This window comes from Gallus gallus, chromosome 27 (genome assembly GCF_016699485.2).
Source record: "Gallus gallus isolate bGalGal1 chromosome 27, bGalGal1.mat.broiler.GRCg7b, whole genome shotgun sequence".
Classification (NCBI taxonomy): Eukaryota; Metazoa; Chordata; class Aves; order Galliformes; family Phasianidae; genus Gallus; species Gallus gallus.
The window spans coordinates 4972872-4988834 of record NC_052558.1 but is presented as its reverse complement, the minus strand read 5'-3'; the positions used below and the strand labels follow the sequence as shown (position 1 = coordinate 4988834).

General features: G+C 51.4%; 2 protein-coding genes across 6 annotated transcripts; one reads left to right on the top strand and one right to left on the bottom strand.

The window, feature by feature from the left end:
* Nucleotides 1-210: 210 nt before the first annotated feature.
* TUBG1 (tubulin gamma 1) lies at nt 211-7663 on the bottom strand. 5 transcript variants are annotated; one of them, XM_040653363.2, is made up of 13 exons: nt 7510-7663; nt 7215-7327; nt 6593-6760; nt 6435-6503; nt 5120-5199; nt 4395-4521; nt 3578-3664; nt 3188-3337; nt 2522-2569; nt 1775-1927; nt 1348-1509; nt 1036-1273; nt 688-912 (listed from the first exon to the last, which is right to left on the bottom strand). In XM_040653363.2, exons 1-12 carry the CDS (start codon nt 7556-7558, stop codon nt 1073-1075), a joined length of 1407 nt encoding a protein of 468 aa, XP_040509297.1. In that variant the 5' UTR covers nt 7559-7663; the 3' UTR covers nt 688-912; nt 1036-1072. The 5 variants fall into 5 exon arrangements, with proteins under 5 accessions (XP_040509298.1, XP_015155127.1, XP_046760456.1 ...); XM_040653364.2 differs by lacking the exon at nt 1036-1273 and having other exon boundaries at nt 211-912; XM_025144076.3 differs by lacking the exon at nt 2522-2569.
* A 98-nt stretch (nt 7664-7761) lies between these two features.
* Nucleotides 7762-15876, top strand: FAM134C (family with sequence similarity 134 member C). Its single transcript, XM_001234117.7, has 9 exons — nt 7762-7997; nt 8711-8817; nt 9383-9413; nt 10585-10711; nt 11400-11484; nt 11912-12049; nt 12583-12662; nt 13197-13329; nt 13959-15876. Exons 1-9 carry the CDS (start codon nt 7825-7827, stop codon nt 14390-14392), a joined length of 1308 nt encoding a protein of 435 aa, XP_001234118.1. The 5' UTR covers nt 7762-7824; the 3' UTR covers nt 14393-15876.
* The last annotated feature ends 87 nt before the right edge of the window (nt 15877-15963 follow it).

Here is a 15963-nt window from a genome sequence, read left to right as displayed (position 1 = left end):
GTCCTCCTGCCTGTGGCCTCACCCCTGTGAAACATTAACGCTGTCACCATGTGTGCAGTGCAGGCCAGGCAGGGAGCTGTCCTGGTCAGCTGCACTGCAGGTCCTGCCTGTATTTCTGGCTCTGCCGCAGCACTTGCCCAGCAGTGTGCTGCTCGCTGCAGGGGCTCCTACTCGGTGCTGCGGTGCAGTGGGGACTCGCTGCAGGCAGAGTCAGTGCAGGAACAGCCTTTATTAAAGCAAAATAACCTACAAAAATATAGATGCTGCCTGTGGCCCAGGCCTGATCTGGCAAAGGAGGAAAGACTCTGCCCAGGGCAAGGACTGGCTCAGCCACACACAGCCCCCAGCCACAGGGCCCAACCTTCAGGCCAGGCCTACTCCAGGCCCCCGGTTCTCCCCTCGCCCTCCTCCAAGCGCACACATGCTCCCAGGGCAAGAGGATCCCTCAGAGTAGCAAGCAGCTGCCCCAGTCCCACCCTGGGCCAGGGCATGCAGTGTGGTGGAGGCTGTCCTCTGCCCAGGGCCTGCAGGGGCAGTGCTGCTCACTGCTGAGGAGCACACGTGTGTGTATGTGTGTGTGTGTGTGTCTGTGTGTGTCTGTGTGTGCGCACCCACTGGCAGCTCTATGGGAGGCCTGAGTGGTGCTCAATGTGGGTGCAGCAGAGCCGTGCCCTGCAGCACGTGGCAGTGGCCGTGAGACCTCTTGTCCCCATGTCACTGCTCCTGTGTGCCCCAGGAGATGTAGTCAGGGCGCGTGGCTGCGTGGTACTCATCGATCAGCTGCTGCACGATCTCCCGCGAGTTGTCCAGCTCATCGAAGTTGTCCTTGAAGATGTCCTCCTTGCGGAACTGCTCCAGGAAAGCCTCTCGCTTGCGCAGCTTGTCGTACTGCCGGCACGTCCGCTCAAACAGCTGGGGAGCAGCGCAGCAGTTGGGTAGGATAGGACTCCTGAGAGCCCATGCACAGCCCAGGGGAGGGGGCCCTTGCATTGTCAGGTTTAAGCAGCACCGGGCCTGCAGGGCAGGAGCTGCTACCTGCATCCCACCAATGCCTGGGATCAGCTCGTGCGCCTCAGGCTGCTTTTGGCCGTGCAGAGGGAGTCCTGCTCTCGGAGAATGGCACCAGGGGATGGGGATGTGCCCAGAGGATGCAGAGCAGATGGATGGGACCCCAACCCAGAAGATCTAAAATCCCGATGTGCTGCAAACTGGGACTGCCTACCAACCCAACATCTGTAGGCCACTGTGGCTTTGTGAGTCTCAAGAGATGTGTCTGTAAAATAATGGTCAGAACCACAGCTTCAGGGGCCCAGCGTAGTGCCTGTGGTGCAGAGGGAAGGCACTTACCGAGGAGATGTTGGTGTGGTTTGCCATCATGAGGCCGCTGACACGGTGTGCTGATGGCAGATAGGGGGACTTCCGCGACAAAGCCACCTGGATGCTGGCAGGACCCCAAGGAATGAAGTTAGCCAGCTTCCTCTCCCGGATTCGCTGCAGACTCTTGTGAACCTGGTGGGGCGAGAGCAGCAAAGGATAGCAGGGTGCTGGGCAAAGCCTAGCTGCAGCACTCCCAGGAGCTGCTCTTTGCAGGGCATACAGCCTCCAAAAAGGTGGACTTCACCAAATGGCACGCAGCCTCATGCAGGAGCAACCTGGGGCCAGTTCTCAGGCACCCCTCAGCCTCACTCTGGGATTTCCAAGCAGGAACATGGTGACTGTGTCATTCTCATACCATTTCCATCAACATCTGAAATGGCCTCATGCAGGAGCTCACCTGTGTGGGATCTACCTCCCCCTGGATGATGTTCAGGATGGCGATGTAGCAATGGTTGGTCTGCCTGTCTCGACCTGTGGACACCATCACGTTTTTAGGCTGCAGCAATCTTCTCATCACATCCAGGACTGTGGTTTTCCTCACACTGGCCACCTGCAAACATCAGCTGGGGTCAGAGGCAGTGGGTGTGCTGCTCCCTTGCCCTCCCACTGCCCTGCACATGCACATAGGAACCAAGGGCAGCTGGAAGGAGAAGCCCTTGCCCTTGGGACAGAGCCACATGCAAAGCTGCATGCAGGATGGGGAAATCCCAAAGTCACACCACAAGCACAGCCAGGCTGAGAGCTGGAGCACTGGTGTAGGCTCCCATAAGGGAGGTGAAATGCCTATCCAGCAATGCAGCCAGGCCTGGGGGTGAAGCTCAGCTGAGCTCAGAGTGAAGGGAAACATTTAACGTTGCCATCACACATCTGCCTTGCTCCACTTCTGAGACAAGGAACAAGGCAGGAAGACGGGAGAGGGACCACCCTGCACTGAGCCCGTGGGCAGCCACAGCAGTCTCCAAGTGCTGTCACAGACTTCACACAACTTCAGTCTGCTCAGCAGGTGCCAGGGCCAGCACCCAAAGGAGTGTGACTAAGGCAAGGACAGCTTGGTGGTGTGGCAGCCCGGCTCCAAGCACCCTCCAAGCTGCTGACTGAACCCCCCCACACTCCTCTCTGGGAGGACAGAACACACACTCGATACCCTTTTCAGAGCCAGCAGTTTTTCAGATTTGCTTCTCTGAGTAACATCCTGAGGAAATGCACACAAGAGGAGAATAGCAGCTGTTAGCCCCTAGCAGAACTGAGATATGGCCAGCGCAGGTGAGTGTCTCAAAACAAAACAGCCTCATTCACCCCTGCGGCTGGGGGGGGACTGGCTGGGAACAAGCTGAACACTACTGGCAATGTTCGATGCAGGTGAAGGGTAACCAACCCCTCCCTGGGTGCACCCTGGGGAAGAAGCTGACACCTGGAGACCATGTTCAGCCTTGGCATGGCAACGACCAATAGTGTTCTGACCTAAATGGTGTGAGCTTGTGGTCCACTGCAATGACAGGACTGGCAGGGGTGCTTTGCTGGGCTTGTTCTGATCATTTCTAAGGATGACTTTTGCCAAACCAATTATCATTGGCCCTCCCATAGCTGCCAAAGCCATCTCGAGGATGTTTGGAGTAAGGAGTTAGCCCAGCACAAGCACAACTGCCTGCTCGTGGCTGATTCATGTTGTGCTTGAGCTGTCATATGAGGTGGCTGCACATGGATCTGGGATTAGGAGCATGCAATTACAGCTCACGCCAAGACTATGGATTGATGGGATGTTACATGGTGCCCTCAGGAAAGAGGAGGAGTCCCCAGAAGGCTGCCTTACCGACTGGTCTGTGGTGAGTGGTGTGTACCCCGTCATGAGGAAGTGCAGTCTTGGGGTGGGAATCAGTGAGGCGATCAGACCAATGAGGTCATTGTTCATGTACCCGGGATACCTGAGTGTGGTGGTGCTGGCAGACATGATGGTGGAGACCTGGGGGGAAGAGGACTGGGTCACCAAGTGGTCACAGAACATATTCAAAGCCTGCTTTAAAAAACTAGGTCAAGGGAAGCTGTGTGCCCATGGAATGCACCCTGAAGAAGGGCAGAGGAACCAGGTTCACAGTTCCAGGCTGTCCAGCATCATGCCAAGCCCATGGAGCAGGCTCAAACCAAATCCAAGCCACCAGGGAAGCCCTGTGCCAGCTTCTCCAGAGGGAAGAGCCCTTCTCACCAGCTGGTTGATCTGAGAGAATGATGGGTTTTGGATGTGCAGCCGATCTGTTGCGATACGATTCAAGGCTGTGTTATCTAGAACCACCTGCAAGAGAAAAACAGCTCTGTGAAGGCTCTCAGAGGCAGCCAGAAAAAAGGCAGCCCTGACTACATGTCTGAGGGCACCAGATCGCACAGCCTGGCCCAGCACAAGTCCCAAGTGCAGCAGCCCAGCAGAGTGCTCTGTGGCAGGTGGCAGACACTCGAAACCACAAGCTGACTCATTCGTGGAGCGTAACAGACACTGTCAATGGGAAGTCTTGCCTTCAACTTGGCTGTGTTCCCTTGTGCCCTCCCAGAGAGCACAGCCTCTGGGCCAGCACTTCGCAGTAACCTTCAGCAGTACTGGCACAGCTGTTATTGCCCTGCCATGTGCAGAGTTAAGGTGGTAGGGATGAGCAGGAGTCTTGTTTAGGACTGAGTATGTTGCCTGCCTAGGGCCTGTGGATGCTGGAATTGAGTTGAAGTGAAGGCTGCGGGGCAGTGCTGCAGAGGAACAACAGCTAGCCCACTGCTGCCATGGGAAGAATCTGCCAGATCTAAGAGGGAGAACTACCAAGCAGGACAGCTTGGAAGGGGTTAATGCAGAGTCCTCGTCCCCAGAACCATCATGTCTGCCCATATCTTCTGGACAGAGGTGTACTTGCTGCTGTGCATGTGGCTTCAGAGGCTGCAGTACCTGACCCAGGAAAGGCTGCACTTCAGAGCTGCCAGGGACAGGGCTGCTGCACAGGAGCTGGCTCTGTTACTGGGCTGACATGCAGTGGGGCTCTTACCACACAGTCAGCATTCTGAGTCAGCCTCTTCAGTGTCAGTAGAGAGTTGTATGGCTGGACCACAACGTCACTCATCTCATCCTGGTTTGGGAAAACCGAGTAGGTCTCCACCAGCTTCTTGGGATACCTAGTGAGAAAGCCCAGCCATCTCAAGGGTTAACATTGCCAAAGCAGCACTGTCTCCTCCCACAAGCTCTCTTTGCAGTCTCCAGGCTCAGGACAGCAGTGAGTCACCAGCACTGCATGCCAGATTCAGCTCCCAGGGAGGAAGAGAATTTGTCCCAGCACTGCCTACCCTAGCAGCACAGGAGCAGGCTGCCAGACAGAGCTACAGGCAAGGCTGAGCCATCCACAGGCTGATTAAGCAGCTGCCTACAAGCCTTTTCAAGAGGCTGCAAGCTCAAACAGGCAGGGATGGCAGCTCAGAACCTACAACCAGAGCCTCCCACCCTCCACAGCATAGTCAAGGTGTCAGAAGGCAGCTGCCTGGTAAGAACGGCTGAGGGATGGCACAGTTTGGACAGCACAAGTCCAGTTTCAGTCTCTCTGCAGTCCACAGGCATATCAGGAGCCATCCCTTCCTTGGGCCATTTGCCAGGGATTGCACAAGACAGTATTTGGGTGGGGGCGGTAGCCTGGGCTCTGAGTCAGCTCTCTGCTTTGGCAGGGTGCCCAGCCTGGGCCAGACTCTGTGGTGCAGGAAGGGGATAAGGCTGAATGCTCACCTGTCATTCAGTCTCTCGAGGAGGTAAGAGCCCAGCCCAGAGCCTGTTCCACCAGCAATAGAGTGGCAAAGCACGAATCCCTGGAAGGAAGCAGAACGCAGGAAGCTCAAGGTCCAATTCAGCCCCAAGAGAAGACAGAGTAGAGGCTTGCCAGCAAAGGTGAGAACCTCCCTACAGCAATACTGCTGCAAGCAGGGAGCTGAAAGCACGTGGAGGTTAGCTCTGGCTCCTCCAGACCATAATGCCAACCGCATGCTCATCACACCACTTCTCCAGCGTGGGAGGATTCCACTTCTCTGCACATGCCACAAAGTACAACCACTGCTCAGGAGCCTCCTGCAGTCCTCCCACCCCAACACAGAATTCAGAATAGCTCAGATGTCACTCTCAGCACCCAGCTGGCTACATTAAATGGAGGCAGATCTTCTCAGCCCTTTCCCCGTGCCTTCCCCTCAGAGGCCAAACTCCCTCTACCTGACTTTAGGATGGTCCACGCTTTCTGCATATCCCACGCTCTGCTCTCAGATTTTCTGCCAACTTATTTTATGACAGTATTTTCCCTTTCCCTGTTGCCATGTGACAGCCTGACACAAACACCAAGGAACCTTGTCTGTCTCCCTACAGGAAACGGTTTTATCTGGATGGTAGTCGAGGTCCTGCCAAAGGCACAAGGCAAAGAAGCTCCAAAGCTGTCTCCAGGCTCTTGGTATCCCCGATGCCCCTTTAATCCAGCTAGAGAGAACATGAAGCTTCGGCTGCCCATGTTTATTCTGTGGATTTCGGAGCACTCGGTAACTCTGACTGAGCATTTTTCTACAGGCACCCTGAGGCTCTCTCTGCTGCTGCAGGCACCACGGAGCAGCAAGTGCCTCATTTCCATGCAGCCCCCCTTTACCCACACAGATCTGCATTGGAGAACAACCCAAAAGGGCAGTGTGTGCACTGGTGCAATTGACGAAAGGGAGAGCCATAGGAGGGAGGTGGAACAGGGAAAAAAATAAAGCACAATAATGCCTGAAACTCCTCCTGCATACTGTATTCTGTTGGAGGTGCCCAATGCCATCAGTGTTTTGGGCAGAAACATGCCCCACTGAGCATACAGTAAGATGACTTCTGGGGAAGCCTGGCAAATGTGGTAGCGACAGAAAAGATCCTTTCCCAGCTCCCCTCTGTACTCATTGTCTGCCTCAGCACCCAGAAGCAAGCTGAGCCATTCTGCATGCACTGGAGGACTCAGCTCAACCTCACAGAACAGCAGTCCAGCTCTGAAAATGCCAGGTAGGACACCCACATCCAAAGCTCCCAATGTACTTACTTCCAAACTGTCACTCCCGTCAGCTTCTCTGTCTATTATGTCAAATATATCTTCATGGATTTTTTCTCCCTGCAAGAGAGAGCCTGACATGAGAAAGGCCACAATAAAGCCTCAATAACTGCTCTGTGTTCATGCACAGGAGCACCAGGGCCTGTCACCTGTGAGAAGCCACTGGCCCAGTTGTTCCCGGCTCCACCTCCATGCTCAGACAGATAGATGTTTTCTGGATTGTAGAGGTTAGCATAAGGGGAGTTCAGGATGGAGTGAATGACTCGGGGCTCCAGGTCCAGCAACACAGCTCGTGGGATGTAGTGCTCATCATCTGCCTTTAACAAGGAGCAGTAAGGTCAGTAAGGTCATGCAGTATAGCTCCTCACCACAAGAGAAACTGTGACAGAGCGTGCCACCTCCTGGCCACAAGCAAGCACGATGCAGAGCACAGGAGGAGCAACCCGCTGTGTGTGCTGTCTGCCCATCACTTCTCACTGTGCCGCAGAGCACCCCGAGTGCCGGCTGTGGGGCCGCCCTGCCGCACTTTGGAGATGTGCTGCCTGCAGCACTCCAAGCCTGATGCTCCCCCCTCCGCCACCCCGTGACACATCCGGAGCACGGAACCGGCGTGTGTATACAGCCCTGGCAGCAGCGCGTGGCAGCAGCACAGGGCTCCATCTGCCACTCGAGCGACAGCCCGGGGGGGTCACCCACCCATTCCCAAACGGGGCTGCAGCAGTGCGGCTGCCTCCTCCGGGCGGGGAAGCAGCCCTGGGGCGCCGTGGGTACCTGGTAGAAGAAGACGTCCTTGCGGTCGGTACCCTCAGTGGCGAACTCTTCCACGATGCCCTCGGGGCTGATGCCGTGCTCGGCGCAGAGCTGCTTCCAGAACTCGAACCCAACTGCGGGGATGGCGGTCAGCGACCCCCGCCTCCAGGCCCGACCCCCGCCTCCAGGCCCGACCCCCGCCTCCAGGCCCCGCCCCCGCCTCCAGGCCCCGCCCACGTCCCCCATAGCATCCCGGCCCCGCCCGGGCCGCGCTGCCCCGTCCTGGCCCTGCCGCCGCTCTCGGGCGCCCACTCACTCTGGTTGCCGCACTGGCCCAGCTGCAAGGTGATGATCTCCCGCGGCATGCCGTCCGCCGCTCCGTTCCGTTCAGCTCCGCTCCCGCTGCTCAGCCGCCGTCTCCCACTCGGCGCCAACGGCCCTGCGCGTGAGCGCGGCGCACTTCCGCTCCCGCTTCCTCCGTCCCCTCGCGGCGCCCTGGAAACGCGCGTGCGCACTCGCAGACGGCGGTGACGACACCTCTGTCAAGATGGCGGCGCCCGGAGCTGCCCCGCTTCCGGCGGTGGGGGCCGCCATGTCGGCGGCGGCCGGATGTTGATGCCGGGAAGGAGCCATGGCGGCGGCGCGGCCCGGCGAGAGGCAGCGGCGAGTGCAGGAGTTGAGCGCGGCGCTGCGGGGCCGCCTGGGGCCCTACGAGCGGCTGCTGAGCGCCGCGCAGGCCGCGCTGGTGTGGGAGCGGCCGGGCCGCAGCGCGCTGTGGTGGGCGGCGGCGCACGGCCTCTTCTGGTGAGCAGCGGCGGCGGGCGGCCCGGGGCCGGCGGTGGGGCTGCGGGGGTTGGGCCGGGCCGCCTCAGCCCCGGTGGAGCGCCTGGGTCTCCTCCCCGCCGGGCAGCGCCCGCTCTGGGGAGGTTCCCGGCGAAGCGTCGATGCGGTGAAACGGCGCGGTGCGCGGGGACCTCTCGGCCGTTGCGGAGTGCGCGCGGGGCTCTCGAACGCCTTCTCAGGTTCGGGAAATGCGAACTCCCGGCAGGGAGCCGCACCTCCCGGCGCTGCGGCAGTTCGGGGTTTGGGGTGGGGGCCGACCCGCGGGCCAGCGAGTTCGGGTTTGTGTGTCAGCACACGGGAGCGAGCCTGGAAGCACTGCTGTCTACTCGCGCTTTATTTCTCTCAGCATATTTTCCACCTAATCCTAAAGCATGAAACTGCTCAGCAAAAACAGGACTGTTCTGTGAGCGGTGGGATAGGGGCGCTAGGTGACGTGCAGGCTGAGAATTCCAGCCACTGGCTGGAGGTGAGGGGCTGCACAGCTCTGTAGGACAGTCTGCAGCGCTGTGAGATAAGCTGCATGCCAGGGCAGCAGGCAGGCTGGCTGCTGGCTGATAAGCAGCTGCTTGCTTTTCTCTGTAGCCATCGGCAGGTTTTGCAGCGCGTTTGTCATACCCTTTTCACTTACGTCACAGATCTTGCTGGTCACATATTTGTTCGTTTCTTCACCATAGGTTCTTTGCTCTGACTTCTCTTCGATTAGTGTTCCTGGTTGCACTTACTCTTATAGTAGTAGTTTGTCTAGATCAGTGGAAGAACAAAATATGGCCTGAAATTGGAGGTAAGTTGCAACATTTAAGTTACTATCAGAAAATTAAGCACTATTTTCAGATCTAGAGGTACAGAGTGTGCAGCATTTGGGGTTCAATAGGCAGAATCCAGGACTTTTTTTGTTATCTGTGAATCTAGAAGCATGCACAAGAGTGTGGTGGGCATGTTCTTCCTGGAGTCGCTCTGGAAAATCCTGACCCATACAAATAACAGAAGTTTCTCACACTTGTGGTGCTGGCATTTGCCTCGTAATCTTCTGAGTTCTCCCTTGTGTTTTACTTGGTGGAAACTTCTGGTCTCTTAATGCATAATGAGGAAGTCTCCTTGGCTGTCGCATTTGTTTGTAAGATGTCATAGGAGGCTCAAGGAGGCAACAAGGAGGCTCTCTTGCAGTCTTGTACTGTAACATGTATATGTTTAAAATGTGTTACAGAGTGATTCATCTGTTTGATAACAGTTAATGTCTTTTTTCAGATGTCTCCCAGCTCATTAAAGCTTTACTTAAATCCCCAAAGCTAAGCATTCTTATGGCAAATTCCTTGCAACTAACGTAGTGTCTGTTCTTAATATTTTAGTGGCAAGACCTGACGAATTAGACAATGAGAGGTAGGAAACTAATTGAATTCTCTGCTGTTTGGTACTTTGCTGTGATACTGTGTAATAATTACTTGCATGTGCTTATAATGTTGTCTGCTTTAAGAGGGAAATGAAAGGAGAGAAGGAAGCTGCTTAGTGGAGGGAGAACGGAGCCCTGGACTCTCATTCTGCTGTGGCAGGTTTTTGACTTGCCCAAACCATTAATCTTTGCCTTTACACTGGCATACAATAATGCTTGCTGGAGCACTGTAAAACCTCTGCCGCTCTATCCCCTTCCACCACTAAGTTAGAGGCGCTGTCTTAAAAACAGTTCCTTTTGTATGGGTCCCCAGTAGCAGGAAAACAACTTGTTGTTGTTGTTTTGCTGTTTTTTAGAAGAAAATATACGTTCCAAGCCTAGATATGGAATGTTTAACGAGGCATGCCCCAGGAATTGTTAGTGCATAGTTATGATCTGACTGCAGTATTAATAGTGAGTTACGAAACGTTAGGGTGTTCTCTTACTAATAACACCTTCCTATCTCTGGGCACACCTTTCTGCCTGCTTATGCTGCTGAGCCACACTGGATGCTCAACACCTGTTTAAACTCGAGCTGTTGCCACACGACTTCCTGGTTGGGTGTTTTTTTGGTTTGTTTTGGCTTTTTTGTTTTTTTGTATTTGCAAGAGGCCCAAATACAAAAGGAATTGCTATTCTTAAGTTTCAGGTACTTGTAAATAGCAGTTAAGAAATACTAGTAGAACTTACCAAAGCTAATGCCTCTGAAGTAATCAGACATAGTAAGTAAGGCACAAAGCTCCTTGGAAACTTCATGTTGAATTCTTGGGAGTTGCATTTGACCAAATAGATGTAGCGAAAGCAAATGGGATAACTTGATTTGCTTCTGCACTGCCCTTTCCCTCCAATAGCATGAAAACTCCAGTCTAAGACAGTAGGCTGAATGATTCCAGTTGCTGTTCCTTAGCTGCTATGGGGGAACTGAGATGTCTGCAGAAAAGGGGTGTAGAAGTGCTGCTTTTGGCAAGGTGGTGTTTTGAAAGGCAGGCTGACCTGCACATCTAGAGCTTGACAGCTAGGAGGAGAAGAGAAGGTAGTGCTGAGACAAGTGTTTACAGCAAGTGACTTCTGCACTGAAGTTGGTGCAGTAATATCGTTTCTGAATTTTTACCTTTACTGCAGCTGGGGATATGTCCACCCTCGGCTGCTCGGAGTGCCAGAACTGTGTCACCATTTGGCTGAAGGATGGGTATCTTGGACCAACTTCTTAAGTAATCTCTTTGTTTTCAAGAGGCAAAGCCCTGGCAAGGTGAGAATTTATAGACTTCAGTAAATTAGATAGTTGGTATCCATTCTGCTGACATCCCTTTGTGATGGTATTCAGCACTGACTGAGTGTGTTCCAAGCATGGGAGACTACTACAGAAAGTTTCCCAGAAATACATGACTGTTAATTGTTGGAGTGGGATAGAAAGCACAGGCAGAATAAGCAGATTATGGAGGAAGGAGGAGAATACAAGTATTGGTGTGTTGATTGTAGTAGTGAAGTGGAAGTATAGTTCCACCTTCTGTAGGTTTCTAGCTTTTCAAGTGTCTGTCAAATGTATCTCCCTTGTTGGATTTTAACAGTTTGAGAAAGGTGTGTCAAGATTTATTTGTTTGTTTGTTCTGAGACTTACGCAGAGAGGAACCTGTAACTGTACTTGTACTCTTCACCTTGAAAGAGTTCTGTCTTTTCCAACCTCTTTGCTTTTAGCATATCTGCTTTGGAAGCTCCTTATATTCTGAAGCAAGAGGCTTTTGTATGCTGCCTATTGCTCTGAAACAGATGCTTCCTCTACCTGGTCTAGTCCTAGCACGGGGTGGCTGAATGCTAGGAAGGCTTTGCTGCTGTTAAGAGTTAGAACTTTACCTAGAATTCTGCAGAGAGCAAGATGGTCAAGAAGTGAGTGATTCCATCGCTTAACCTTGGAAACTCACTGTCTCCCATGTCTTCAGTTTTGCCTTCTAGTATGTGGAGTCTTTACTTTCCTGGCTGTTCTGGGCCGGTATATCCCTGGACTCCTGCTCTCATACTTGCTGTGTAAGTAGAAGAACCCTGTGCCAAATACAGGCCTTAAAATGAAAAGGGGTAGAGATATACAGGATCTGAATGTCTGAGGGACAGTGCTTTCTGCTCCCAAGGAAAACCTGTGTGAGTGGCTTTAAATTTAAAATAATACATTCTGCCTAGAATATGTTGATCCTTGACCAGGACTCTAAGGTCTCTGGTTTGGACAGAACGTGTTTGAGTGCTTGTTAACTACAGATCTGAGCACTGAAGAGTTGGTCTCTCTATTTTCTTAAATTGCCAGAGGTGATCGCACCCATTCTAACTGCCTTCTGCGGTGTTACCTTCAGTGCTCAGATCTTATATTCTGTATGTATGTGATACTGACTCACAAATTGGGCAAGATATTTGCCAAGTAACATCCTGTACAATTTCTCATCAATGTTCCCTCTTCTCTCAGTGCTCTTCATCCTGCTGTGGCCCCTTGCTGTGTACCACAGGCTGGGGCACCGCATGTACATGAAGTTAGAGCCAGCTCTGCAGCGGCTGGACTTCAGTGTTCGAGGCTACATGATATCAAAGCAGAGGGAAAAGCAACGTAAGTTACCATAGTGTATTTCTGACCCTTCAGATACTAATGTTTGATACCTGAAACAACATGCAACTAAAGCCCCTGGTCTTGGAGTAAGTGGGATAGTGCTGCCTGTCTCAAATGGCAGCCATTCCAGTGCCCTTGGCAAATACTTAAAACTGCTTTGGCAGGGACGCAAGGCAGCTCTGCCTCCACAGGAATCTGCCAGGTAGTGAGCACTAGGTGTAAGCTGTTCATAGTGCTGAACTGTGCGTTTTCTCAGCTTCTGGAACTGTTTGTTCTGTACTGCAGTACTATTGAGTCCTTCCTCTTTTTTTCATTGTAAGGTTGCTGCAAAACGTGTTCATCTCAGCAAAAGATCTGCAGCAGCCCAAGTCAGAAATGATCACATTGCTGTGTTGACGAACAAAGTATGCTGTGTTATGTCCCAGTCTGCCAATTTATGGTTTTCTGCATAGTGCAAGGCTGATTTGTTGTTTTTTTTTTTAACAGACCTCTGTCCGAACAGCAATAATAATCTTTGCCTCTATTTCTGGCAGTACGTCGCCGATCCATTAATCAGGAGGGTACAGATGATGGGAGTGACAGTGAAGAGGAGCTTGCTGCTTTCTGTCCCAAGGTAATGAAGTGTCTGTGGAACAGAAAAGCTCAGCTAACAGGAACAAACTGTCTGCTTTGTGTAGTCATGCAATGCACAGCCCTGTATCCAGAATGTTGTAGCTGCCTTGTGATGGAAAATTAGAGGAAGATATTCTCCTTTTAGAGAAGTGTTTATTATTCTGTCTTGTTCAAGTATATTACACCTTGTACTGGTGAAGTCTGAAATGTCTTCCCTTCCAAACCTCTATCTCCAATCTTGCTTCTCTGGACATGGAGGGATCAGGTAGAATTTTCAGGTGCTCAGCTGCACGCTTCAGCTTAATGTTACTTCCAAGCTGGCTGTTGATGATAATGGGCACTACAGATGAACAGTTCTGTTTGTACCAACTACAGTCTCTTAGGCTAGGTAGTAAAGCATGAAATAAGCCTCAGATACTGGTGTCCCTTGAGGACTGGGCTTAAGTGGCAGCCAGTGGATTGTATGTTTTATCTTGAGGCACAAGAATGAGATTTCCAGTATTTGATGTTTTCTATTGTATCTCCTGTTTCAAAGCTGGATGACTCTGTGGTTGCCAAGGAACTAACCATCTCTGACTCGGAACATTCAGATGCTGAGGTTTCATACACTGAAAATGGGATGTTTAACCTTTCAAGGGGTCAGACTCCACTGACGGAGGGATCAGAAGGTGAGTGGAAATGAGCAGCTTTTCAAAGATATGAAATGCTGAGCAGGCACCAGTGTGATGGGTTGCAGGGAGGATGCACATTCCCTTCTATCCTTGAGATCTGGCTGCTTGATCTCTGTCTTGCTGGCTAGGATGAGATGAAACTACCTGTTTGGTTTTTTTTTGTTTTTTTTTTTTCAGTACAGCTTCCTTTGTAATTCATGTGGTATTTTAGTAGAGGAATGATGGTTGTTCTTCCAAGGCAGGTCCAGCTCTGCCAGCCTTTAACTGCAGAGTTCTGTTGCAGCTCAGCCTTTGTCACTGTGACCACCCTGTCCCTCTGGTCATGTCATTGTAGTATAGATGTAGCCAGCTCTTCCATTCTCTAAGACCTTTCTGCACCCTCTGCTTATCTGTTGAATGAGCAAGAGGATGGCTTCCTCTGACAGGTGTCTTGTTCAGCATCTGCATTTTTTGAGAGTGAGCTGGGAGGTAAGCAAGCATCCAGAATCATTATGTGAGGGAAAGATCAAAGAGAGTTCGATCTTCTGTGAAATGAGAATGGCCCAGTTTTTGCATGCTGTGCTGCCTTTGCCTGGGGGGTGTTTGGCATGTGCTGTGTATTTAGTGTGTTCGTTCTTCTCTTCTAGACCTGGATGGTCACAGTGACCCAGAAGAATCTTTTGCTAGGGATCTCCCTGACTTCCCTTCCATAAACCCAGAAGTAACTGGCCTAGATGATGAAGATGACACCAGCATTGGGATCCCAAGTCTGGCTTATCGCCCACAAGTAACAGAAGATGTACATCTCCCTTATTATCAGGAAGAAGCTGGTGTACTGCCATCTGTACAGAACCTTACCAACAATATAGCTGGGTTTGTCACCAGAGGGATGATACAACTTGCACTGTCAGGAGCCACTCAGCCAGGCTCCTCACGCAGTGACAATCTCCACAGAGATGCAAAGACTTACCTTAGGACGGCCAGCTTGGACTTGGACACTGATGTGGAAGGGGATGACTTTGAACTTCTGGATCAGTCTGAGCTGAACCAGCTGGATCCTGCTGGCTCACGGGGCCAATAAGCAATCACATCACTTCCCTTCTGGTTTTCTGTTGTGCATCATGGAGGGGAATCCTGGAAGGAAAAAGCATTGCACAGTTACCTAGATTGTCTCTTGTGTGCGTATGAGTGATAATACAACCAGTCCTGGCTGAGAAGTCAACTGACCTGTGACTCTGTAGCTTCGCTTGGATTTTTAAAATAAACTATGTTAGTAATTCAGAGGGAAAAGGCATTGATGTGATTGCTCCACAATCACTCATGTGTTTCCCTGCCAGGATGCTGCTTGCTCCAAATTTCCTCACCTACGACAATTAGTCTGGTGTCTGCAGCTCCAGAGACCACTAATCAGACTGACTTAGCATCACCGAGAGCAATCTTGAAGCTGATCTTCTTAGGGCTGTTACGTGATAAGGTGAATGGGATTGATTTCCCCTCAAACTTAATGTCTAGGACTTAATGCTGTTCTGTCTGTAAGACAATCATTCCCTGTTCCTAAAACATGCACAGAAATCCAATTCTTCCCTCCCAGCAATATTCAGCTGTGGGTAGAAACAAACACCTTTCTCCTGTTGTGAATGTGATGGTGTACAGCCACAAATGTTTGTGACTTATTGGCCACTCATCTCCAGTTCAAGCTTTTTAGTGATGCTATTTTGTAAGAAACTTAATGGCAATAAGACATCTACTGTGAAGACTAGAATCCTGCAAAGAACATCTACACGTGGCAGCTGTTCTTGTGTTGCTTTCTTAAAATAATGGACTAACAATTTGCTAAAAACTTCCAGTGTTATTCCAGAACATGTTCAGCATGGACAGTAGCAATACTATGTTTCCCTTGACACTGCCTCCGAGAGAACTACTAGGGAGAGATTTTCTGGAGGATGGAAGAAGCAGACTTGGCCTGCTTGGCCAGTTTTGTTCTGGGCTTCCAGGACACCCTGCTGTTTCACAGCTTTGTATAGTTGAGAGCCTACCAGCAGGAGTTGAAAGGAGGACAGGAGCTCAAGCCACAGGTGACTGAAGAACTACTTGTTGTGGTCACTTAAACAAACCAGCAACCCATAGGGGAGAGACATTCTTTAAGCTGGATTGCCCAAGCCTTCCAGCCCTTTCTGAGTCATTGAGCTTTCCCATTGCTTTTTCTAAGCCATAGAAACTGATACAGATCACTTACCTCTTCAGGGAAACTCCCATGTATGTGCTTTTTTTTTTTTTTTTTTTTTTTGGTCTGATTCTGCTTAGCTGAAGGTGTTGGCCCTGCAGTGCTTGGACTGTCTTGATTTAAGGGAGCAGGTATTTTTTGCAGCCATGACTGAGGTGGAGGCTTTATTTTGTTCTAGCATCAATCTTCATTTGGGCCTTGCAAGAACAAGCTGTCATCTGATAAAATGTCAGCCTACTTTGGAATCTGAAGTAAAGAGCCTGTCACAACCCCCTAGCAGGGCTGAGTGGTACAGAATACGTGCTCAGCACTCACTTGTGGAATTAAAATTTCTTGTTTCATTTTCGGATTCTTCTTTCATTTTGTGATAATTGAGTTCTGTGGGTGAGCCTCTCACTCCCTCTGTCCCCCTCGTGTCTCCCTAGCTT